The sequence below is a fragment of the Chlorocebus sabaeus genome, chromosome 20, assembly GCF_047675955.1.
Source record: "Chlorocebus sabaeus isolate Y175 chromosome 20, mChlSab1.0.hap1, whole genome shotgun sequence".
Classification (NCBI taxonomy): Eukaryota; Metazoa; Chordata; class Mammalia; order Primates; family Cercopithecidae; genus Chlorocebus; species Chlorocebus sabaeus.
In genome coordinates this window covers 61584777-61611297 of record NC_132923.1, presented here as the reverse complement: position 1 = coordinate 61611297, position 26521 = coordinate 61584777, and the positions used below count along the sequence as shown (strand labels likewise).

Here is a 26521-nt window from a genome sequence, read left to right as displayed (position 1 = left end):
CTGTGTGTGTGTTTACGCATGCTTCCAAAGCACCAAATGATCAATCCGACTGAGCTTGCAACTTTCAATCTTTTTCTTGTATGTTTATAAAGGAAAATTCAAGAAATCACAGAATTCCAGTGAAAATGTACTTGGCTGGAGCCAAGAGATGAGTTCTACTTTTGACTTTCCTGCTAATCAACTCTGGGACTTTAGGCCAGTCAGAGGACCATTCTTGGCCTCAATCTCATCAATTGTGAAATATGGGAACTTAATTAAGTAGCATTTTGGTAGATTCTGTGTTTCTAAGGTAAAATAATTGCCACTTACAAGGTTTGCTTGGAAAAATCGCTGCTGGACAGTCATCATCCAGTAAAAGTTGTGTGAGGGACTAAAATAGAAGGAAGAATGTTAACATTTCAAAGGCCATATGATGATTATACTCAATCTAAATATGCCCCTTAAAAAATTAAACTCCATAATAATCTCCTTATTCCAAATTACTTCTACTAATAATATTAATTGTAAGATTATCACACACACAATCTTGCTTGACATTCTTAACTGTCCTAACTGTAATTCAATTGAACCAACAATAATAAAACCAGATTATCTGAAAACAAGGCACACCTTTGGAGGTGTGTATCTTTGTCTTAGCCATATCCTGAGTCTCTAATTTCTTAATTTTTTTTCTCTGGAAAAACAACATCTTCTCTAATTTAGAAACCATTCGTATTATTTAACATTGTGATGATTTAGAATTCTCTTACGTATCTCAAACCTAGGTAAGGGTTGGGGTTTTTTAAATGAGTTTTTATCAAACTGGGCTTGGAAATAAATTTCTACTTGTTACTAAGTTGCTATGGGGCTTTATCACCACGTTAACGAAATGGTGACTGCAAAAAACATTAACTCCTAGTTCTAGAGTAAAAGTCTACCCACATAGAGAATGTGTTGGTGTCGGGGAATAGTAGAAGCTAATTAACCAGACATAACAGTCTTTCATGACACCCCAAATCTACAAAATGATGTGCTATAAATGTGTGTGCATACTCAGTACACATGCATTTGTGTTTTAATGAAATTGTGTCTAATCATTTCCTAGAAGATTTGGGAGCCTGTTCAGTAACAAATTCTCACGTTACACTTGAGATTGAAAAAAAAAGTTAAATTCTTCTCTAGCTTTAAGCCTAAACACACGTACCTTCACAGGCTTAGCAGTGGTCTTACAGAACTGACGGTAGTCTTCCCAGTGGCTTTTGTCTTTTGTGTACAAAAGTTGCATTTCCACATAGGTTAAAAATTTTTCTGGGCACTTGGAGACACAGATCTGTGAATGAACAAAGTGATTAGAACTGAACTGAGTTGAACAAACCCAGGAACTGCCTATAAAGCTAGACTTCTAAATTGTCCACCATAACAAAAAGCAATGCACTGTTTTCCAGCTGAGAAACCTAAATCAATTTTCTTGCTCTCTCTCTCTTTTTCTCTCTTTAAAATTTTTTTTTAGAGACAGTGGCATGATCATGGCTCACTGCAGCCTCAACCTTCCTGGGCTCAAGTGTCCTCCCACTTCAGTCCTTTGAGTAGCTGAGACTACAGGCAAACACCACCATAACCAGCTAATTTTTGTATTTTTTGTAGAGTCGGGGTTTTGCCGTGTTCCCCAGGCTGGTCTCAAACTCCTGAGCTCAAATGATCCACCCATCTCAGCCTCCCAAAGTGCTAGGATTACAGGTGTAAGCCACTGCACCTGGTCTAAATCAATTTTCTAGTCTTATTGTAAAAAATGAAATTTCATGTACTAGTTACCAATCTCTATTCTTTGCTCTTTGATATTGATGTTATGTTATGTTAAAACAAGATACCATACAGTGATAGACTTATTTTTAACTTTTGATTTTGAGATAATTGTAAATCAACATGTAGTTGTGAGGAATAATAGGGATTTCACATACCTTTCACTCTGTTTCCCTCAGTGGTAAGAACTTGCATAACCATAACACAATATCATAAGCAGGAAATTAATATTGCTACTGCTATAGTTTGGATATTTGTCCCTACATACCTCATGTTGAAATTTGATCCCCAGTGTTGGAGATGGGGCCTAATGGGAGGTGTCTGAGTTCACAGATGCAGCAGCACCCTGTTCTTATAGTTCAGGGAGGGATCTGCCCGGTTCATGAGGGGTTCATGAGGGCAGATACTCCCTGTTCTTGTGATGATGAGTAGCTTCTTAATCTATTAATTCCCTCAAGAGCTGGTTGTTAGAAAGAGCCTGGCACCTCCCTCATCCTCTCTCTTGCTTCCTCACTAACCGTGTAATTTCTGCACATGCCAGCTTCTCTTTGCCTTCTAGTACAAGTGGAAAGCAGAAAGCTGAAGCCCTCAATAGAGGCAAATGCTGGCTCCATGTTTCTTGTACAGTCTGCAGAACCATAAGCCAAACAAACCTCTTTTCTTTACACATTACCCAGTCTCAGGTATTCCTTTTGCAGCAACACTAAGCAGAGTAAGACAGTTAGAAGCCACTAACCTTACTCAGAGTTCACCAGTTTTATATTCACTTGTTTGTGTGTGCCTATGTATGTATGTAGTCCTATGCCATTTTATCAGACATGTGGTTGTGTGACCACTACCACAGGACAGAGATGGACTTTTAATAAAATATTTTATGATTTTAAAGTGTAATTTAAGATTAATCTTGTCTGTGTAGTGCATGCATATTCAGGGTTAAAATCTTCCTTCCTTTCCTAAATATGAATAAAATGATGATTTAAAATTCTCTGAATATTGAACACTTATGCCACTAATAATTACTAGTGTCTGTGAATTCTCAAACACAATTCTCCAAATGTAACTGGAGTTTTAGCACCATATGCAACTAACAAATCAAGGCTATTTGACACAATCAATCATCATTATGGTCTTTTACCAATAACATCTAGATGTGGGCAGAGAGGTCATCTTTGCAATTTTTTTACATTAATAAACTTTGGGGACCTATCAGTGCCAAGCCAGATCACCGTGCTAGTTCACAAAACCACCATAGAGTGCAGAAATCCAATCAGTAACTCCACAGAGGGAAGGCGAAATCAGAGGAGATACACTCTATTGGTTTTGCTTTTTTTTTTTTTACACAATAAAAAACAAAGGTCAGATGAAGCCATGTGAACTGCAGCTAACCCTTTCAAGTCTCTCATTCACCTTCAGTTCCTTCTTCTGAAATCTTTCTCAGCCCTGACTTGCTTCATCTCCCTACTCTGGTATTTATTCTCATAGGCCAACCTGTAGCTCAATCCACTGGCAGTTAGGTAAAAACAATGCTGCTTAGCTGACATCTCCTTTCCATCTTTTGGGTTATGTACCTGCTGTACACAAAGCCATTTGGTGTGGACCCTACAACTAAGTTAGCAGGAGAATAATGAAATGCATATGCCTCAAATCTCAGTTAATATTTTCTTGAAGCAACAGCAATTCAATTCCTTCTAGAAATTTTGGCAGGGCAAACAACTTATCTCCACACCCACACCTCCACATGTATTTCCTCTTTCTTCATCTCTCATCTACACATGTGCATGCACACACACAATGACATATGCATATTCATGTACCTTTAGAGAAAATACTAGTGACTTCATAGGTATATTTCTTTTTTATATATACTTTAAGTTCTAGGGTACATGTGCACAACATGCAGGTTTGTTACATGTGTATACATGTGCCATGTTGGTGTGCTGCACCCATTAACTCGTCATTTACATTAGGTATGTCTCCTAATGCTATCCCTCTCCCTTCCTCTGACCCCATGACAGGCCCTGGTGTGTGGTATTTCCCACCCTGTGTCCAGGTGTTCTCATTGTTCAATTCCCACCTATGAGTGAGAACATGTGGTGTTTGGTTTTCTATCCTTGCGATAGTTTGCTCAGAATGATGGTTTCCAGCTTCATCCATGTTGCTACAAGGGACATGTACTCATCCTTTTTTTATGGCTGTATAGTATTCCATAGTGTATATGTGCCACATTTACTTAATCCAGTCTATCACCGATGGACATTTGGGTCGGTTCCAAGTCTTTGCTATTGTGAATAGTGCCACAATAAACATATGTGTGCATATGTCTTTATAGCAGCATGATTTACAATCTTTTGGGTATATACCCAGTAATGGGATGGCTGGGTCAAATGGTATTACTAGTTCTAGACCCTTGAGGATTCACCACACTGTCTTCTACAATGGTTGAACTAGTTTAGAGTCCCACCAACAGTGTAAAAGTGTTCCTATTTCTCCACATCCTCTCCATCACCTGTTGTTTCCTGACTTTTTAATGATTGCCATTCTAACTGGTGTGAGATGGTATCTCATTGTGGTTTTTGATTTTAATTTCTCTGATGGCCAGTGATGATGAGCATTTTCTCATGTGTCTGTTGGTTGCATAAATGTCTTCTTTTGAGAAGTGTCTGTTCATATCCTTTGCCCACTTTTTGATGGGGTTGTTTGATTTTTTTCTTGTAAATTTGTTTAAGTTCTTTGCAGATTCTGGATATTAGCCCTTTGTCAGATGGGTAGATTGCAAAAATGTTCTCCCTTTCTGTAGGATGCCTGTTCACTCTGATGGTAGTTTCTTTTGCTGTGCAGAAGCTCTTTAGTTTGATTAGATTCCATTTCTCATTTTTGGCTTTTGTTGCTGTTGCTTTTGGTGTTTTTGACATGAAGTCCTTGCCCATGCATATGTCCTGAATGATATTGCATAGGTTTTCTTCTAGGGTTTTTATGATTTTAGGTCTAACATTTAAGTCTTTAATCCATCTTGAATTAATTTTTGTATAATGTGTAAGGAAGGGATCCAGTTTCAGCTTTCTACATATGACTAGCCAATTTTCCCAGCACTATTTATTAAATAGGGAATCTTTTCCCCATTTCTTGTTTTTGTCAGGTTTGTCAAAGATCAGATGGTTGTAGAGGTGTGGTATTATTTCTGAGGGCTCTATTCTGTCCCAGTGGTCTATATCTGTGTTTTAATAGCAGTACCATGCTGTTTTGGTTACTGTAGCCTTGTAGTATAGTTTGAAGTCAGGTAGTGTGATACCTCCAGTTTTGTTCTTTTTCCTTAGGATTGTCTTGGCAATGCAGGCTCTTTCTTGGTTCCATATGAACTTCATAGTAGTTTTTTCCAATTCTGTGAAGAAAGTAATTGGTAGCTTGATGGGGATGGCATTGAATCTATAAATTACCTTGGGCAGTATGGCCATTTTCACGATATTGATTCTTCCTATCCATGAGCATGGAATGTTCTTCCATTTGTTTGTGTCCTCTTTTATCTTGTTGAGCAGTGGTTTGTAATTCTCCTTGAAGAGTTCCTTCACATTCCTTGTAAGTTGGATTCCTAGATATTTTATTCTCTTTGAAGCAATTGTAAATGGGAGTTCACTAATGATTTGGCTCTCTGTTTGTGTGTTATTGGTATATAGGAATGCTTGTGATTCTTGCACATTGATTTGTTTCCTGAGATTTTGCTGAAGTTGCTTATCAGCTGAAGGAGATTTTGGGCTGAGACAATGGGGTTTTTTAAATATACAATCATGTCATTTGCAAACAGGGACAATTTGATTTCCTCTTTTCCTAATTGAATACCCTTTCATAGGTATATTTCTAAGAAAGCTGAAGAACAATTTAGGGACATTCACAGCATGCAACACATCCACATATTTTAGAAGAAGGTTAAGATGATTATCAATGCAAATGTCAAAAGTTCACTCTGATTGGAGCCAAGCTGAATAAACCTTTAACATATTAGGAGATACTTTACAGACATTTAGACTTCAACAATTGACTGATATAACATTGAAAGACAACTGAACTACTTCTATTGAATACGCTTAAATGGATTTATAAAAGTGAGTACTGAAAGCACTAACGCTTTCACAGGCTTTAAATGATGCTAGGTACTTCTGAATTGAGACCATGATGATTCTGTATTTACAAAGCACACACACAAACAATGTATACTACACATAGAAAAGTACTGTGTTTTCAACACATAAAAGAAAGTAATTAAAATGGTAAAACGTGGTTTGTTAAGGAGAATCACATCAAATCTCATTCTAGACACAAATGAGCTGTTAAAAAACAACACAACTGCAGTTTACTTTCTCCATCAGACCAATCTGTTCACTTCAAATAGGGTGCTGATTAGTAGTAATCAACATATAATTAGTCAAAATGAAGGTCACATTGAGGTTGGATGTTCTAATTGATCACAGTCTGTCCTTTAAGTACTCGTGACACATGTCTGGACCATGCTGGCAGTTAACAAAAACATAGTGCATAAAAATATGGCTCAGATCAGTATATGCACCACTGTCTGGAAGACTAAATGCAAGTCTGTATTATTAGCAGCTAATAATGACTCAGCTAATAATGAGCTAATTCTGACTCAGTTCTGATTTTCTGTGCACCACAAAGGGCACTTCGCATCAAGTTCGGTATTACTATTTTTATCTTTAATTTGGATAGGCTTAACACTCAATTACAAATTGGAATTTGGTGGCTGGGAGAGTGAATTACATTAAAGGTTAAAACACTACATTTGTTATGAAGAAAAGATGATCTAGTAACTCATTTATGAAACAACAAAAAAGCATAATATGCAAGTATATTTTGTTTTATCATAGGAATGATAGATTTGTAGATTATAGTGGAAAAATTCTTAACTAGAATTAGGAAGATACTCATTCTTTCATTTGTTCAGTCATTTGTTTATTCATTTAATAAATATTTACTGATACCCCATTCTGTGCCTATTCCAGGCACTAAGGACAGAAGTAGTAGTGAACAACACATAAAAAGCCTTGCTCTCAAGCAATTTGTCTTCCAGTAGGGGGAGACAGATAACAAATAATAAATAAGTAAAATGTTCGTCATAAGATGGTAATAAACAGTAGTAAGTAAGATGCTATAAGATGATAAATAAATAAGGCTGTAAAGGAGGCCAGAGAGAAAGGAGTGGCTGGGTGGGATTCTAATTTTAAAGAGGTAGTCAAAGAAGCCTCACTAAGAAGGTAACATTTGCAGAAATTCTTGAACAGGATGATTGATCAAGACATACAGTCATCTGGAGAAATAATTCTCTATGTAGGAAGAACAGCAAAGTCTAAGTCTCTGAGGCAGGAGAGTTCCTGAATCCTTTCAAGTATTAATACAACAAATGGCCAGTATGACCCAAGTGCAATGAGCAAAGGGAGTAGGATAGGATGTGTGGTCAGAGAGTGCATCAGACAGTGAAGGATCTTACAGGCCATTGTTAGGACTTTGGCTTTTCATATGAGTAACTTGGGAAGCTATTGGGGCATTTAAGCAAAGAAGAGACATAATCAGACTTATATTTAATAGGACCACACTGGCTACTGGGTGGAAAAGAGACTGCAAAGGGTAAGGGAGCAAGGACAGAAACAGAAAGATCAGTCAGGAGATCCTTGAACTAATCTAAAAAAGAGATGATGGCTCCTTGAACTAGAGAAGAGGTGGTGAGAAATAGTTTGGCTCAGGGTACATTTTGGAGGGAGACCTAAGGAGAGCTCAAACATGGGTATGAGAGAGAGGGAAATCAAGGATAAGGTAGAAATCAAGGTATTTGGAGCTGGCATTAATTGAGACAGGGAAGACGTTGGGGTGGGGAACAATTTTAGGGATAAAGTCAGAGATTAGGAATTCAGTTGTGGACATGTTAAATTTGAGATGTCAACCAAATATCCATGTAGAAATATTGCACGAGTGGTTGAATAGAAAGGTCTGGAGCTCAGGGAGCAGATTTATTTGGAGATGTAAATTTGAGAGGTCAGCAAGTAGATGGTGTTAAACCTATGAGACTAGGTGAGATCATCAAAGAAGTAAATACAGACTTAGAAAAGGACTAAGCTTCTTGTGGGAGGGAAATGCAGTGTTTAAAAGATGTTGGAAAGAGTAATATAACTCATCAAAGGAGACTGATAGGGAGTAGCCAGAGAGTTGGGAAGAAATATAGAAGAATGTTGTGCCCTGGAAACCAGGTGAAAAATGTATTTTAAGGAGGAGGGATTGATTAAATACTATTGTTAGATCAAGTAAATGTGGATTTAATACTAACCATTAGCTTAATAATGTTGAGGTTGATGGTATTGTTTAGGGGAAATTGAAGTAGGGATAAAAGCTTCAATGAGAGTGAGAGGAAAGGATTTAGATAGATAAATGTGGACTATTCTTTTGAGGAGTTTTGAAAAAAAAATAAAAGAGGCACAGAGATATGGACCAGTAGCTGGAGGGGGATGTGGGATCAAGGGGAAAATTTTTTAAGATCAAAGAAATAACCGTAGTGAACGAACCAGATAAAAATCCTTGCCCTTAAGCAATTTGTTTTCTACTAGGGGGAGACAGGAAACAAATAACAAATGAGTAAAATGTTTGCTGTCAGATGGTAATAAGTGGTAATGAATAAGATGGTATAAGATGGTAAGTAAATAAGGATAGAAAGGATACTAGAGACAGAGAGGAATGGCTGGGTGGGATTATAGTTTTGAGTAAGTAGTCGAGGAGGCCTCACTAAGAAGGTAACATTTGCAGAAATACTTGAAGAGGATTAATGATCAAGCCATATACTTTGTATATTGATGGAGACAAATTAGTAGAGAAGGAAAAAATAATAAAAAACAACATTTCTGAAGTGATGTGCTTAATTATGCAAGAGGATGAGATTTAATGCACAAATGGACGGGCTGGTCTTAGAAGCACAGCCAGTTCACCCACGGGGAACTAGAGGGAAGGCAGAATGAGTATATGACATAGATGAAGATAGGTGGGCAAATGGATGTCAGAGAGGGAGATTTTAAAAGTTGTCTTCTGAATGCTTCTACTTGCTCAGTGAGACAGGAAACAAAGTCAGAGGCTGGCATGGAGATTGGGAAAGAGATCTTGGAGGTTCCAGGTGAGAAGAAAAGGTGTGAAATTGTTTTCTAAGGCAGTAAGCTATAGAATGGACAAGGGTCTGTAGAATGGTTGAGACAGCATTAATGGCCCACTTGAAGTTAGGTCCTGAATTTAAATGACTGTTGTATGTTTTTCTCCAAGAACACACAGCTGCCTGGATTCAGGCACGGAGCAGGCTGAAAGCTATCTTTATAGTCAGGTTTTGCCAGGGACTTACAACTAAGTAAAAGGGGACAATGGAATTAAGAATGTGTATACGGGAGTGATTTCACTGAGAGACTGTGGAATCTAAGTCAGGTAAGGTAGGAGATGCAAATATGAGGGAGCTGAGAGATACTTTGGATGGGTTAAGATCAGTGGTTTGCAGGTCCCAGTAAGGTAAAAGAATTATTGGAGTTGCAATATCAGAGGAATTGAGATGATCAGAGAAATTGAGATTACAAAGGGTAGCAATTATTAATACTGGAAAGGTCAAGGGTTTGCCCTGGGGGAACTGGGTAGAAGTGGTCACAGAACAAAGATACCAACATCCCAAGTGGGCTTTAGCCTCAGCAGAAGTAAGATTTCAAAAGTCTTCGAGGGAGATTAGGAAGCAAAGAAATAAAGCAGATTTACAAACTAATCCTAGGGATCAGCTTTGGGTATAGTTACCGGCACATGGAACCAAGAAAAAGCAAAAAATCAGAAGTAACTGTATTGCTAAAAAAAAATGAGGTAGCCTTAAGAAGCCTTTCACTGTTAAAATAATATTTGTGATATGAAACACACCTGAAAGTGAGCTTCAAAGCAATATGGGCCTCAAGACAGTATACTTCCCAGTACTCAGCAATGGTGTGGCCTGGAGGCTAGAGGACAGAAAATCACCTCCCAGGTGGCCAAGCAAAGGGCTATAGGAAGCAATGGACAGGGAATGTTCTTCTCAGAGAACACAATCCAGGTGGAAAAAAAGACTGTTCTCCATTGCCACAATCCAGAAACTGCTGTGTATTTATCACTCCTTCTTTTCTAAATGGGAGTTTATAATTCTAATTTTTCTGTCTTTGTTACTTATTGTACATGTAGTGTCAAGACTTGATAAAGAGAACGATACATCATCTGTAGATTCTGGACTTTGAGTTAAAGGCAGTGCTACATGGGACTCTGGGTTCTCCTTTGGGAAGAAGAGTGTTCTGGAGGCCAGAGAGGTAGACTATAGAAGACACACTTAAGTATTCATTGAGGTTTGTGTCTCTTGTTCCATTTGTTCCATGGTATAGAAAAGGCAGCTCAGCTCATAGCTATATTGCTCAATTCCTTCCTCCTTGAATCTGGGTGTGACCTATTTTTTTTTTTCATGGGATTAGAAACATGTAAATTTCTTTTTTGAAAACTTTTATTTTAAGTTCAGAGGTACATGTGCAGGTTTGTTACATAGGTAAACTTGTATCATGGAGTTTTGTTGAACAGATTATTTTATTACCCAGGTATTAAGCTTAGTATCCATTAGTTAATTTTCCTGACCTTCTTTCTCCTCCCACCCTTCATCTTCTGATAGGCTCCCATGTCTGTTGTTCCCCTCTTTGTGTCCATATGTTCTCATCATTTAGCACTCACTTATAAGTGAGAATGTGTGGCATTTGGTTTTCTGTTCCTGTTTTAGTTTTCTAAGAATAATGACCGCCAGCTCCATCCATGTCTTTGCAAGGGATGTGACCTTGCTCTTTTTTAATGGCTGCATAATATTTCATGGTGTATATGTACCACATTTTCTTTATCCAATCTATCATTGATGGACATTTAGGTTGATTCCATGTCTTTGCTATTGTGAATAGTGCTGCAGTGAACACACATGTGCATGCATCTTTTTAGTAGGATGATTTATATTTCCTTGGGTATATACCCAGTAATGGGATTGCTGAGTCAAATGGTATTTCTGTCTTTGGGTCTTTGAGGGATGTGACCACTTATAACCAGTTTGTGTCTGTGGCATATAAGTGGAAATGCAATGTGTGAAACTTCTTATCCAAGGCTTTTAAGAGCAGGAGTGTTTTATTCATCCTTACTGTGTCCTTTTCATTGCTGGATGCAGATGATGGGGAAGATTTAAGGAATAGCAGAGCCACCCTTAAGTGTTTAAACCACCCCTAAGATGGAAGGAGCCTAGAGAAGAGTACCTACTGACCACAAACACCTGCCTTGTACTGTTATATGGTCAAAAAAAAATGTTATTGTGTGAAGTCAATGAAAAACTTGGATTCATTAGTTATAGTAGCTAACTTTACTTTTCCTAATACAATGTTGATCTTGATAAAAACTCCATTTCTTTGGGCTGCAAATGTTTATAAAAGTAAGTGGTTGGACAAGACAATCATTGAGCTTCCTAAGTGATCCTAAAATGATTAATTTCTGCTTAGTTTTGATTATATATAAACAAATATAAGCTCACACTTATGTCTTCCCATCTTCTAGAAATTCATAATTAACCCCCCGCCCATGCACACACACAGATAACTCAAATGGAATTTCTGAATTCTTTTATCCAAGAATGTTCAGAATGGCTGACACCACCAGTGAGGCACCTTTTGCCTTACCTGTGTGGTAGGGCACTGTAGGTTTAGCAACACGGAGGGACTGGTACAGCGTAACAGGTTAAAGTAAAACAAAATGGTCTTGTTCCTGTTAAGAAAGAAAACACAATCTTTTTAGTGACCATGGAAATGTTCCACATCATCAGACCCTGAACACTTTTGATAAATAACCTTTAAAAATTGGCTTCATTATCTATAGACAGCTGAAATATATCCCCCCTCACCCTTAAGTACCTAACCTTTAAAATGTCTTTTTTTCTAATAGTAAAAAGTTGAAATAATCAAACTATCCATCAACAGGAGATTGGTTAAATAGATTTGTATACCCATAAAGTAGAATATTACATTGCCATTGAAAATAATGCTAAAGAACATATCTAATGGTTGGTGAAATTTACAATACATCAATTTTAGGAAGCAGGTTACTAAAGAATATTAACATATGATTTGATTTTAATTTATAAAAACAGGTATAACATGAAGAAACAAATTATTACATCTGAATGTTGGGATTATATTGCTTAGTTAATTTTTATGCTTTTATGGATTTCCCAAAATAAATATACATTACTTTAGTAATCTGAGAAAACATAAATGAATTAAGTGATACTTTCTCTCTGCTGAAAATTATAGCCAATGGCAGAGTAATGAAGCAGGTTGATATTCATTATCATTAGTTTTGAGTGGTGTATTATTCTGCCATTTAGCAAGCCATGGTTCTCTTTTGAATCTCAATTTTCTCATCAGTAAAATGAAGATAATACTAGTCCTACCTACTTCACAGAGGTGTTGGGAGGGCCTAAGATAATGCAGTGGACTTAAGACAAGTTAATAGAACTTTCCCTACCATCCCCTCTGAGGAGAGGACAAGTTGTTTCTTCCAAATTCCAGGTTATAGAGGGTTCTAAGAGAATCTGTCATAGAGACTGAAGGTGCAGTAAGAGGGGTAGACCAACATCTCATTTTCTAATGGAACACCTCTTATGTGGCAGACCTGCTAGTCAGTCTTCCATGCCCATTTGAGCAGGGAGAAATGAGACCCAAAGAGACCACAAGAGAATTGGAAAAAAAAGTCAATGAGGCAGAAAGAGGGCAGCAGTAAAACAGCCCATCATAGTAGGATATGGAATCAATAAATGGGCTTCAGCCTCCCTGGTGGTACCTCACCTGACATTAGGAGACTGTGGAGGTGAATCACCAGGGATGGAGCTGAAAGGGTTTGGAGGAGGGCAAACCAAAGCTGATCACTTACATCAAAGAACTATTCAGTGAGGACTGCCCCAGAAAACGTCCACCTGCACCCCATGAGAGAGCCAGCCCTTGGATGCCTGCCCTAGTGAGTGTTGACAGCTGGTCAGTTATGTCCTAGCCACAGTGACAAAAACAACAGCAAAGCAAGTCCACAGAAACATTCCAGTTCTTTTTTCTTTAGTAAGAAGGGGCAGTAGCTAGGAAAGTAAAACACATCGTGCCTTTTCTTCTTCCACCCCTCACAGCATATTGAATAAGCTAGAACCAAAAAGGAAGAGAGGAGACGGGTAATAGCAGGCCAGGTCCTCTCTCTCACTTCAAGTTCTTTGGCAGAGTCAAACCTGAGCTTAGGGATTGAAAGAAATGAAATTGAAATCTTAAATTGGACTACACTGAAATTTTAACAACAGAAAGTGTCTGAAAACTATGTAATCTGCCTGAAATATCAAAGTGAGAAGGGAGATCTGAAGGAGCACTGTTAAAGGCAATGATATGAGAAAAATAAACTCATTCTAAGTTTGTATTCCACTAAATTCAAATGGCTGAAGAAGCTGGTTATAAATTCATACACAATATGTACAAGGCTACTACTTTGAGATCTCTAAGTGTTAGCTTGGCTATTTCGCCACCCAAGCAACAACGTCATCCACACAGTCTCACAGTGCATGTGATTCAAATTTGTACTTAAGCAAATGAGTAAATTATACATATCATGGATCACTAGGGTCCCTTGGGAGTAGTTAAAACTGTGAATAATAAATTAGTAAGTGCCAAGAGTTCACCATTGGTAAAACTGATTTATAAACTGCAAACTGCTATATAAACTCAAGTTATTCACCAGATCATATTATCCTCAAGGGTAAGGTTTATACCTTATTCATCTTTACATCCCTACCTTGCCAGAACTTAACCTCATACTTGGCCCGCTGTAGACACTTATCAGATGTTTTAGAATGAATGAGATCAATTCCATAATAAGTTTTTGAAAATATTTATCTCAAAGGTTTTCAAGTAAGTCTTAGAATTGCCCTTAGTATTTCAGCACAAATCTACAGTCATTTTACCATAGCCTTTGATATTCTCAAATTTCAGTGGACCACATTTTTTTTTTTTTTTTTTGGAGACAGTGTCTCACTCTTGTCCCCCAGGCTAGAGTACAGTGGCATGATCTCGGCTCACTGCAACCTCTACCTCCAGGGTTCAAGCAATTCTCCTGCCTCAGCCTCCTGAGTAGATGGGATTACAGGCGCCTAACACCATGTCTGGCTAATTTTTGTCCTTTTAGTAGAGATGTGGTTTTGCCATGTTGGTCAGGCTGGTCTTGAACTCCTGACCTCAGGTGATCTGCCTGCCTCGGCCTCCCAAAGTGCTGGGATTACAGGCATACGCCACCACGCCCGGCCTGAACTCAGATTTTTTAGGTGCAAAGTAGATGATGGTGATTGCAGCTGAACAATTCTGTGGAAGTAATTGAGGAAGTAACTCATAATTTAACTTAAATTATATTTCCACCAAGAAATAAAATAGAAACAATAGCAAACCACTAGTTCAAGATGATGTACCAGGCCTATCTCTCTTCTTTCCTGAGACTCATCGGAATAAAATAGTAAAAGTACCAATACATGAATAAACCTCAACATACAAGCTAAGAATGTGGATGATGTGATTTGCTCACAATTGTATAGGAGAGTTCAGCAATATTTGGAACATGGGATGAATACTGAAGTGTGCTGAATGAATGCACCATACAGGGGTTCAGGGAGGGTGGGACAGAATTTACCTGTTATAAATCATGAAACATGCTAGACTGAGTTGAGAGCGAGAAATGTAGCCAAAGCAGAGAGATTAATTGAAAGTTTCCATACAGATTTTCAGTGCAAATCAGAACCACTGTCTTTCTCCCAGACCTCTATGCTTAGAATTCCAGTTTCCAGAAAATAGCTGATGAGCTAAAACTAAAATTGAAAAAAAAAAAAAAAATCTCATAATATTTTAAGAAAGTTTATGATTTTTGTGTTGGGCTGCACTGAACGCCATGCTGGGCCACATGGAGCCTGTGAGCCGTGGGTTGCACAAGCTTGTTTTATGGCATTTTGAAAGCCAGTGCCTGACATCCAGCTTCCTACCAATTCATGCTGTAATGGCATATGACAGTCAACACAGCCCTGTCACCCCACATGGTGCAGAGTCCTCTTTGGTAAGATGACCGACTAACACAGCAGCAAAGCAAATCCACCCAAACCACCCAGTCCTTTTTTCTTTAGTAATGGATAATTATGTAGCATCAGGCATATATTAGGAATCAAAATATAAAAGAGAAAAACTAAACAAACAAAAATTAAATTATTAAAATAATTAAGGGCACAGGAGGGAATTTTAAAACTTCTAATATATTTAGAGAAATTTAAGCAGATTATTCACAAAATGAAACTGTGATGTTATTGTAAAAGAATAATTGGAGAACAAGAAGGGCTTATAAAGATTAAAATAGAATTGCCAAAATAAAAAAAAATCAAAAGAAGACCTGGAAAAAATTAAGAAATTCTAAAATACAGAGCAAAAAGTCAGAGATAAAAAATAAAAGGAAAAAAAGAAGAGGCACTGAGACTAATCCAGGAGATCCAAGGTATGACCAATAGTTTCAGAAAGACAACTGAAAAAATGGAAGGGATAAAAATCACAAAGAAATAACAAAAGAAAATTGTCCAGAGCTGATGAGAGTCATAGTTCTTTAGGATTAAGGGACTTACTAAGGACTCAAAGAAAGAATTAAAAAGGCCTCTATCAAATTGTGAGATTTCAGACCACTAAGAATAAAGAAATGATTTAAGTACTCTCTAAAAGGAAGAAACTTATCATGATATATGTAAATTATACTGGCATTAGACATGTTAGATGCCAAAAATAATGGAGCAATGTCTTCACATTTCTGAAGAGAATTGTTTTTCAAGCTACACTTCTACAGCTATACCATCAATCAAATATAAAAAGAGAAAAGAAAAGACGAAGAGACAAAAAAGACTCAGGAACTCAGCAAGTTTATTTCTTATGTTTTCTTTTCTTAGGAATGTAATTGAGAATATTCTCCATGAAAAAAAGGAGGGTCAACAGAAAGACAGGCAGCCTTGAGATATAGGAAACAATAAATTCACATACTTATACTAAAAATTATTATTTGTATGAAATTAAGTTAACTGGGCATTCTGTACTTTTGTTTCACAAAGCTGATAACTCTAGAAAAAGACAATTTAACAAGGTAGAGAAGCCCCAGAATTAAAGCTATGCAATAGGCCTACAATTTACCAGGTCCTGAGTAAAGGAAAAGGACAGCAGCTCTGCAAGGTAGATCTTCAGAGAAAAGGGGGGCCTCTGAAAAACAGTATGATTGAGACGGCAGAAAAACACATTGTCCTGATGAAGACTATCCAAGAAAAACCTTGCGGGCAAAGAAAAAAATATGCTAGGAAGTCACTATGTTGAAGCAAACTGAAATGTGAGATGATCCTACGCTGCTAATGAAGTGTGAGATTTGGCTTTGATATCAAGGACATAGTACAAATAAGAAAGCAATGGCCTGACAGTGAAAACGGTTTGCACAGTTATGACAAAGCAAAAGTTTTTAAAATCATTTTCAAATTCTGGAACCAACCTACCAATAGAACATGCCAGATTCTGTTGAAGTTCCAGAACTGAACATAAATGGTGACAAATTTGATCATGTAAAATGGTATTTGCAGAAAATGTATTTCCAGAAAGTAAAAGGTGACAGGGAAAAGGTGGACAGAAGGGTAGGAGGGATAATATCCTCTTACATAAAGATGAGCTGAGACACTGACAAAAGTTAGTAGAACAAGAAGTAGAGGTATTGCATACTATTTAAAGTCATAAAAGTAACCACAAGGAAATCTAAACGTAGTAATTTAACTACCAAATATGGGTGAAAGGGATCAGTAAAAAAGATAATGTGTATGAGTTGGAAATCTTCATTTCCCATAGCAGTCTGTCAGTGGATATTATCTAAACTTAACAAGCACGAAATAAAATAAGCTTATTATTTAAAGTTCTGTAAAAACAAACTGCCAGAAGAACTAAAACCAGAGAGAGAAGAGATTGTCTCAGCAAAAGGAAAGTGTGGGTGAGGAGTCCTAGGATGAGAGAGCATTGCTTTTACTATAAACTCTTCATTACTATTTTGTTTGTTTTCACATGCATATATTATTTTGATTCAAATTTTAAACATTAAACCAAATTGTGTGTGGACACTAGCAGCAAGTTCAATCAAAGAGATTTGTAAGACGCCCTTGCCATTTTGTCAGAGGTCAGTGGATTGAAAACTAAGTTGCTATTGCTTCACATGGCTGCTGAATTGAATGCAAGGCTTAAATGGGAGGCACTTCAAAATGGCTGACGAGAGGCATATAGCATCCACCTTCACTACAAAGAAGAACCAAAATAACAAGTATATAATCACACTTTGAATAGATCACCCAAGCGAGAATGCTAGAATTCAACAGTAAAGTGACAGGAAAGATCTAAGGCATAGAAGGAGAGTGAAGAGAGAAGGCATGCTCAGCCAGGATCAGCTGGAAACCTAGAGAGGCTTTCCAATGCAGGAAAACGGTGAGAGACCCCTAGTGGTTCACACTCCAAACACAAACTCCTGCAATTCTAGCCATGGGTGAGCCCCTTGACCGACTCAGGCCCTAAGACTAACATAGAAAATTGCCTGGAGACTGCATAATAGTATTGCTCCGAAGAGAAACTTCTACTGGGTCTCGCACCCCTCTCTGAGGTCTAAGAAGAAATAGCAAGGCGGCTGGCAAGATGGCCCAATAGGAACAGCTCTGGTCTGCAGCTCCCAGTGAGATCGAGATTGACGCATTGACAAATGGGATATAATTAAACTAAAGAACTTTTGCACAGCAAAAGAAGCTATCATCAGAGTGAATAGGCAACCTACAGAATGGGAGAACATTTTTGCAATCTACCCATCTGACAAAGGGCTAATATCCAGAATCTACAAAGAACTTAAATACATTTACAAGAAGAAAACAACCCTATCAAAAAGTGGGCGAAGGATATGAACAGACACTTCTCAAAAGAAGAAATTTATGCAGCCAACAAACATATGGAAAAAAGCTCATCATCACTTGTCATTAGAGAAATGCAAATCAAAACCACAATGAGATACCATCTCACGCCAGTTAGAATGATGGTCATTAAAAAGTCAGGAAGCAAAAAAATGCTGGAGAGGATGTGGAGAAATAGGAACACTTTTACACTGTTGGTAGGAGTGTAAATTAGTTCAACCATTGTGGAAGGCAGTGTGGTGATTCCTCAAGGATCTAGAACTAGAAATACCATTTGACCCAGCCATCCCATTACTAGGTATATACCCAAAGGATTAGAAATCATTCTACTATAAAGACACATGTATATGTATATTTATTGCAGCACTGTTCACGATAGCAAAGACTTGGAACCCACTCAAATGCCCATCAATGGCAGGCTGGATAAAGAAAATGTGTCACATATATACCATGGAATACTGTGCAGCCATAAAACAGGATGAGTTCATGTCCTTTGTATGGACATGGATGAAGCTGGAAACCATCATTCTCAGTAAACTACAACAAGAACAGAAAAACAAACACTGCGTGCTCTCACTCATAAAGGGAAGTTGAACAATGAGCACACATGGACACAGGGAGAGGAACATCACACACCAAGGCCTGTTGGGCAGTGGGAGGTTAGGCGAGGGATAGCCTTAGGAGAAATACCTAGTGTAGATGACAGGTTGATGGGCACAGCAAACCATCATGGCACGTGTACACCTAGTAACAAACCTGCATGTTCTGCACATGTACCCCAGAACTTAAAGTATCAAAAAAAAGGAAAAAAAAAAAAAAAAAAAAAGCAATAGCAAGGCACCATTTTCAGAGCCTGGAACCTACCATACTGCATCCTGTCCTAGGGCTCAACAACTCTTGTATCTCCACGTACCTGGAGTCCCCACTGACATCCCCTACCTGCAGCCATGTGCTGCTGCTGGCTGCTCTCACCAAGGCCAAAGTGCAAGCCATTGGCATAGATCCCAATGCGCCCAGTGGCAGGGCCACCACACATCTACAAGTTCCCTGAGAAAGATTATTCTGTTTGCAGCTGCCACCCAAGGCCAACTTGTGTGATCATTAAAAATTAAAATCATATCAAGTTTCTTCTTAGACTACAACAGCATACAATTAGAAATCAGTAATGAGAAGCACTTGGGAAACTATAAATACATAAAAATTAAATAACATGCTTCTGAATGACTGTTAGGTCAAGAAAGAAATTAGGAGGAAATTTTTAAAATGTTTGAAACAAATGAAAATCAAAACACAGTGTACCAAAACTGATGGAATAGAGCAAAAGCAGTGCTAACAGGAAAATTTATGGCAATAAACACCTACATCATAAAAGCAGGAAGACAATCTAACAATCTAACAATGCACCTCAAGGAACTAGAAAAGCAAGAACAAACCAACCCAAAATTAGTAGAAGTAAATAAATAAAAATGAGAGGAGAACAAAATAGAGACTAAAAAGCAATGGAAACAATTAATGAAACAAAATTTTTATTGAAAAAAATAAAATTGATAAACTACTAGCTAGGCTAACCAAGAAAAAGAGAAAAGATCCAAATAAATAAAATCAGAAATAAAAGAAGAGACATTACAACTGATATCACAGAAATGAAAAATGCTATCGGAGACTGTTATGAAAAAACTGTACACAAACAAACTAGAAAAATGGATAAATTCATGGACACATACAACCTACCAAGGTTGAATCAAGAAATAGAAAAACCAAACAGACCAATAACAAGTAATGAGATTGGATCAACGATACAAATTTTCCAAACAAAGAAAAGTTCAGGATCAGATGGTTTCACTGCTGAATTCTACCAAATTTACAGAGAAGAATGAAAACCACTTCTCTTCAAACTATTCCAGAAAACTAGAGAGGAGAGAATTCTTTTTAAGTCATTCTATGAGGCCAGCATTACTCTGATACCAAAGTCAGACAAGGACATAAAAACAAACACACACACACACACTACAGGGCAATATCCCTGATAAACATAGATGCAAAAATTCTCAACAGAATACTAGCAAACTGAAAGCTTATGTGAGTGGGGCAGGGGCTAGGGAGTGAAGAGAAGCTGATTAATGGGTTAATGGTTAATGGGTACAAACATACAATTAGATAGAAGGAATACCTTTTAATGTTCCATAGCATGGAAAGATGACTATAGGTAGCAACAATGTATTGTATATTTCAAAGTAGCTAGGAGACAGGACTTGAAATGTTCTTAACACATGGAAATGATAAATACTTGGGTGACGAATACACCAAATACCCTGACTTGAACATTACACATTTTATGCATGTAACAAAATATCATACGAACCCCATAGAAAGGTACAAATATTACATATCAATTTTTAAAAATCTTAAATAGAAGAGCATTGTCCCCTTAATCTTTTGTTTTCTTATCTTAACCTCATGGGGTCACGTATTTCAGTCTTGGTAATGGGGCTGCATCAATGTTCAAAGTAATTTTAGCACAACCTTTACAAGCTGAAGTTTTTGTAGTAGCCAGTAGGTGGCATCAAAAATCAATCAAGTTCTTGCTTTTTTTGTGTGGAAATCTCAAAGAAAAGGTCTGTACCTAAGTGTCATGAACAACTTTCCCAGAGCTCAAGAGGCAGAGAAAGTTACACACAACAACAAAGCACTCCGTTTTCCTTTGAAGTCGTTGTTTCATCTCTTTTGACACTTAAAAAACCCCTGGTGTTTCTCCTAGAGTCTTTTTGGTTAGATGAAGCACAAAAGGCCAAAAGCTACATCTCAAATATCACACCACCTCTAAACATGGACTTTGGGCTCAGTTATTAAGGAATGTCTTCCAGAGTTGGGAATCAAAGGATTGCTTAAACACATCATGACAATTGTTAAAGTCTAACAAGTAAGTTACCCTATTTTAGAGCTGCCTAAATTTCTTACACATCCTAACATAGATGCATTTCATTTTGGCATAGAAATACACACACACACACACATTTATTTGTGGTGTTTTAGAACATGTAATGATACTTTTATGAGCTATGCTATGTTTAAGATTTTTAGGCCTGGGTTAAACAAGTAAAATGGAAAGCCAAGTTCACTGCAACTGTGTGTAGCCTAAACAGCACAAGATTTAGGGTCAGAATGTGCTACCCTTGCTATTTAATAGACAGTTGAAACTTAACAAGTATTTTAACCTTTCTGAATTTTAGTTTTCTAAATTTCCAAATGATAGTAATAATAGTCAGACTCACTTAGTGGTGTTGAGGACCTGATCAGATCTTTAAGCTGACCTCCACTTTGGGAGCAAATCATTCTTATCTGTGTTATCCCTTTTTTCTCATTCATTTAACAGTGAATTTACTGAGCACATATTGTAATGCCAGACAATGCTGTAGGTTCTGAAGATACTGCAGTGAAAAAGGCAGAGAATGGCCCTGATCTCAAACAACTTTGGGCCCAGCCCGGGAAGATAAACAAAGCTAACCAATTAATAACAAGGATAAATTCAGGCAGTGATAAGTATCTAAGACAGTAAATCAAGATCTTGTGCCAGAGACTAGGAAAAGGAAGGGTGAAGGTAAGTGTGGCTGCTTCAGATGAGATTGCCAGCACTATACTTTAGACTTAAGATAGCACACTGCACCGAACACAATAGATTGAATCCATAGCTTTCTTGACTTTGTCTCTGAAGACCAAGAGACTCTTGAAGAAGAAATCTGTGTCTTATTTGCTCTAGTATATTGCATAGTGACTGGTCCATTGGAGGACCTCAACAATATGAAAATGCTTTATAAATAGAAGGTCAATGCATGCTTCTCCTACATGACTGTTCTCTCATTTAATTTTTGCTTCATTACCAGGAAATTAAGACTGAGGTAGGTTGTGTTCCATGCCCATAGATCAATGCTATAAGGAGGTAAAGTCGGAATTTGACTCCAGGGTACATATTCTTTTGAGAGAATGTTCATTTTTTTTTTTTTTATTTTAAAGGGGCTTTAATCAGGAAGACAATCTATTGTCTCAGCATATTTATTTCTCTTTTAAATGCTTTAATTTTGGAAAATTGGAGGAATACAAAAGTAATACACATTTTGGGTAGAAATTTGCAATGCATATAAACATACAAAAAAATAAAAATACTCATAATTATCTGTCATGATTCTATGATATCTGCCATTATTTTTATTTTTATTTTTTCAAACTCAGACAAGGTCTGGCTCTGTTGTCCAGGCTGGAGTGCAGTGGTGCAATCTCAGCTGACTGCAACCTCCATCTCCTGAGCTCAAGCCATCCTCCCATCTCAGACTCCCGAGTAGCTGGGATTACAGGCACTCCATCATCCTCAGCTAATTTTTTTTTATTTTAATTTTAATTTTTTTTTGGGTAGAGACAGGCTTTCACCATGTTTCCCAGGCCGGTCTTGAACTTCTGGGCTCAAGTGATTGGTTCGCCTCAGCTTCCCAAAGTGCTAGGATTACAGGCATGAGCCACCCTAGCTGGCCTAATTTTTAAATGAAAAAACTCTTAATATTTTTCTGCATACATGCTTATTGTGAACCATTGAAACAGCCCAAGAAGGTGAAAGGAAGCAGCAAGAATGTTCTTTTAAAAATGTAAAATGGATTGGGTCACTCTTGCTGAACACCTTTCTATGTCCTTCTCTGCACTGATAAATAATCCAAATAGTTTATCAGAGTCCATAGGACACAGAAAATATGACTTCCACCTGTTTCTTAGACATCTGCTCATTCCACCACTCTCTTTATTGGCTATATTTTGGCCTCCTGGCTTCCTTCTAGTCCTAGTCCTGGAGTATCAAAAGGTCACTCATGCCTCAGGACGTTTGCACTTATTGCCTCTGGTTTCGAGTGCCCTTCCCAGGGTTTTTGAAATACTAGTGTCTTCCTGGTCTTCACATCGTAGTTCAGAAGTCACCTCCTCATGAAAGTGCTTCCCTAACCCCATAACCACAAGGTAACTACCTCCCATTGCACACCAATCATTCTCCATTAGGCCATCCGCTTTGTTTTTTTTCTTCATAACATTGATCACTATTTGAAACTATTTGTTATTTACATTTTTATTGAGAATCTCCCTTTAACTTAAATGTAGGCTTCATGAGCACAGGTAGCTTGTTCATTGTTTTTACTATAACCTCAGCCTTTAGAAAACTGTCTAGGATATAATAGGGGCTCAGAAATATGAGAATAAAAATAAAAATATAATCTTATAATTGAAAATAATTACTGTAAGCATATGTATATCCACTCAGACTTTTTTCTTGCATATGTTTTCATATATGTGAATATAAAGTACACAAGTGTACAAACATACCCACAAAATGAAATTATACTACACATGCCATTTTAATAACTTGATTTCTTGAGTTAACAATATACCATGGGCACATTTCCTTGCCAATAAATATATCTCTACCCGATAATTAATGATTACATGGTATTTTATAATTGACTATACCATAATTCATTTAATCAATCTCCTATTGAGACACATTTAGGTTGTTTCATTTTATTATTATTACATAGTGCCAGTAACATTAGGAAATCTATGCAAATTTCCACTAGATGAGTTTCTAGGATGAAAACTGCTGAATCAAAAAGAACATATATGTTCAGTAAATATTATATAAAATCTGTTAAATATCATAATAGTGCCAGTAGAAAATGAGGTGATTTTTTCTTCTCACTCTGGCCAAAACCAGAAATTTTAATCTTTTTATCAAGCTATAAGACAAAAGTAATATTTTAATTAATTTGCATCTCTTTTTTTAACTGTAGTTGAATTATATTTTTATCATTATTGACCATTATATGATTTCCTGTTTATGACTTTTACCTACTTTCACATTGGATGATCATTTTTTTCTTTTTGATTTTGAAGAATAGCTCATATAAAAAAGGTGTTGATACATTTGGTCAGATACATATGTTGAAAACATTTGTTTTTCCTAGATTTCCATTTATCTTTTAACTTTGTTTCCAATGAGTTAAGGTATATTTATGTGTTGGAATTCTTCAAAATTTCTGTTTTCTGGTTTTGGTGTTATGTTTAGAAAAGATTTCTTAACCCCATAATCTATAAATATACCCTTGCATTTTCTTCTGTTACTTTTATATTTTTATATTTTATGTGCAAAAATCATCAATGCTTTAGTATTTATTTTGGTATAAGATATGAGATAAATATCCAATTTTATTTTATTTTATGAATACTATTTCAGTTAATTCAATACCATTTATTTAATAATTCATCTTTCTGCTACTGACTTGAAATCCATCTTTATCATATTCAAAATTTGTATTTTTAATAGGATTTATTTCTTTCTGGCTTTATGATAGTTACACAGTTATAATAATATTGCTATTATGATGTAGTTACTCCAATATTTTCCCTTGATACCATTTGATATGGTTTGGCTGTATCCCCACCTAAATGTCACTTGAATTATAGCTACCATGATTCCCATATGTTGTGGGAGGGAACCGTTGGGAGATAGTTGAATCATGCGGTTGGTTTCCCCCATGCAGTTCTCCTGTTATTGAATAAGTCTCACGAGATCTGATGGTTCCATAAGCAGAATCATTTGGTTCTCATCCTCTCTTGTCTGCCACCATGTAAGACATGTCTTTTGCCTTCTGCCATGATTGTGAGGCCTCCCCAACCACATGGAACTGTAAGTCCATTAAGCCCCCTTTTCTTTATATATTACCCAGTCTCAGGTATGCCTTTATCAGCAGTGTGAAAATGGACTAATACACCATTTTGTACAATAAAACTTATGCTTAAAAATTTGTAATATTGACTAGAATCTTACATTTTTGTAAATATTTTAATTACTACTGAAAGTCCAAATATAATTTAGAGCAATTTATTAAAATTTTAAATTAATACACATTTATCATAAGAATTAGAACAATCATGACACTTAAAAATGTACATTAGAGCATGTTACAGGATTCAGAAACAAATACACAAATTTATTATTTAGGTTTTTTTTAAGAAATCAGAGAGGAAATGGGTATATTATTCAACAAACTATTCTGAAATAATTAACTCAGAAATTTCAGAAGTTTGATTTCCACTTCAGTCTATATACAAAAATAAATTTCTAGGAGATTAGAAATTTAAATATAAGAAAGAAGTCATCCAAATACTAGAGAAATATTGGAGAATGCTATTTTCATGGGGAGGAGGGCAATGATAACTCAGACCCCAGAAACTGTAAGGGAAAATCAATAGAATCAATTGTTGAACATTTGAACATGATTTTCAATGACTCCATTATATTTCATTAAATTGATGGGCCATAATTTACTATCATTCACATGTTGTTGAATATCTGTGTAGTTTCCAATATATTCTTATTTTGAATAATACTTTAATGAACATGTGTGTGTTGAGCGAAGATTTTCTTTGAAAGATCATTATGTACTGAAATCTGTGCTGTCACATTTTCGTTTGACATAAGTGGGTCATTGGCTTAGGTCTGGAAAACTTATTGTTACAAATGCCCTTTTAAAAATAAACTGTCATAAAGAACTAGAGATTTAGAGATTTGTATGGTTTCTTTTACCACTTGGTGCTCTCTTTGTCCTTCATAGTGTGAAGGTTGCAAAGGTTTTGTGGGCAATGTCTACAATTTTCTGAGTTACTGAAGTTAAAATAAGAATTACCTCCCTGGATCAAAATTTAGCCCAGTAGTCTCTAACAGGCATGAGGAGTCAACTAGTCCCCTACACATTTACCCTGACATGATTAGGAATTTGCCCCTCTCCTTAAATTTCTGGGTTTTCTTGATTGTGATAATTCTATTACATGAATTTTGTTAACCATTTTCTAGATCTGCTTTTTCATTTTGTATTTGCATTTAAAAATTATTTTTTAAAATGTCAATAGTTTTTTGGGTACAGATGGATTTGGTTCCATGGATGAATTCTTTGGTGGTAAATTCTGAGATTTTAGTGCACCCATCACTTGAGTAGTATACACTGTACTTAATATGTTTTATCTCTCACCTCCTCATAGTCTCCCCACCCTTGAGTCCCCTAAGTCCATTATATCACTCTGCATTTTGTGTGTGTGTGTGTTTGTGTGTGTGTGTGTCCTTATAGCTTAACTCTCAGTTATAAGTAAGAACATACAGTATTTGGCTTTCTACTCCTGAGTTACTCCACTTAGAAAAATGGCTTCCAGCTCCATTCAAGTTGCTGCAAAAGGCATTATTTTATTCTTTTTTATGGCTGAGTAGTATTCCATGGTGTATATATACAAGATTTTCTTTATCCACTTGTTGGTTTATGGGCACTTATTTTGGTTCCATATCCTTGCAACTGTGAACTGTGCTGCTGTAAACATGTGTGTGCATATGTCTTTTTTACATAATGACTTCTTTTCCTGTGGGTAGATATCCAGTAATGGGATTGCTGAATCAAATGGTAAATCTACCTTTAGTTCTTTAAGGAAATTCCATACTGTTTTCCATACTGGTTGTACTAATTTACTTTCCCACCAACTATGTAAAAATGTTTCCTTTTCACCACATCCATGCCAACATCTATTGTTTTTTGGCTTTTTAATTATGGCCATTCTTGTAGTAGTAAGGTGGTATCTCATTATGGTTTTAATTTGCAT

At 36.7% G+C, this 26521-nt stretch overlaps 1 protein-coding gene across 12 annotated transcripts in view; it reads right to left on the bottom strand.

The window, feature by feature from the left end:
• Window positions 1-26521, bottom strand: part of SLC44A5 (solute carrier family 44 member 5) — a 550857-nt gene that overhangs the window by 43079 nt on the left and 481257 nt on the right. For all 12 annotated transcript variants that reach the window (XM_038001850.2, XM_073007201.1, XM_038001855.2 and 9 more), the window contains 3 exons: window positions 11511-11595; window positions 1184-1309; window positions 310-370 (listed from right to left, as the gene is read on the bottom strand). In XM_038001850.2, coding sequence (XP_037857778.2) covers window positions 310-370; window positions 1184-1309; window positions 11511-11595 — 272 coding nt within the window. The remainder of the gene's footprint in view (window positions 1-309; window positions 371-1183; window positions 1310-11510; window positions 11596-26521) is intronic.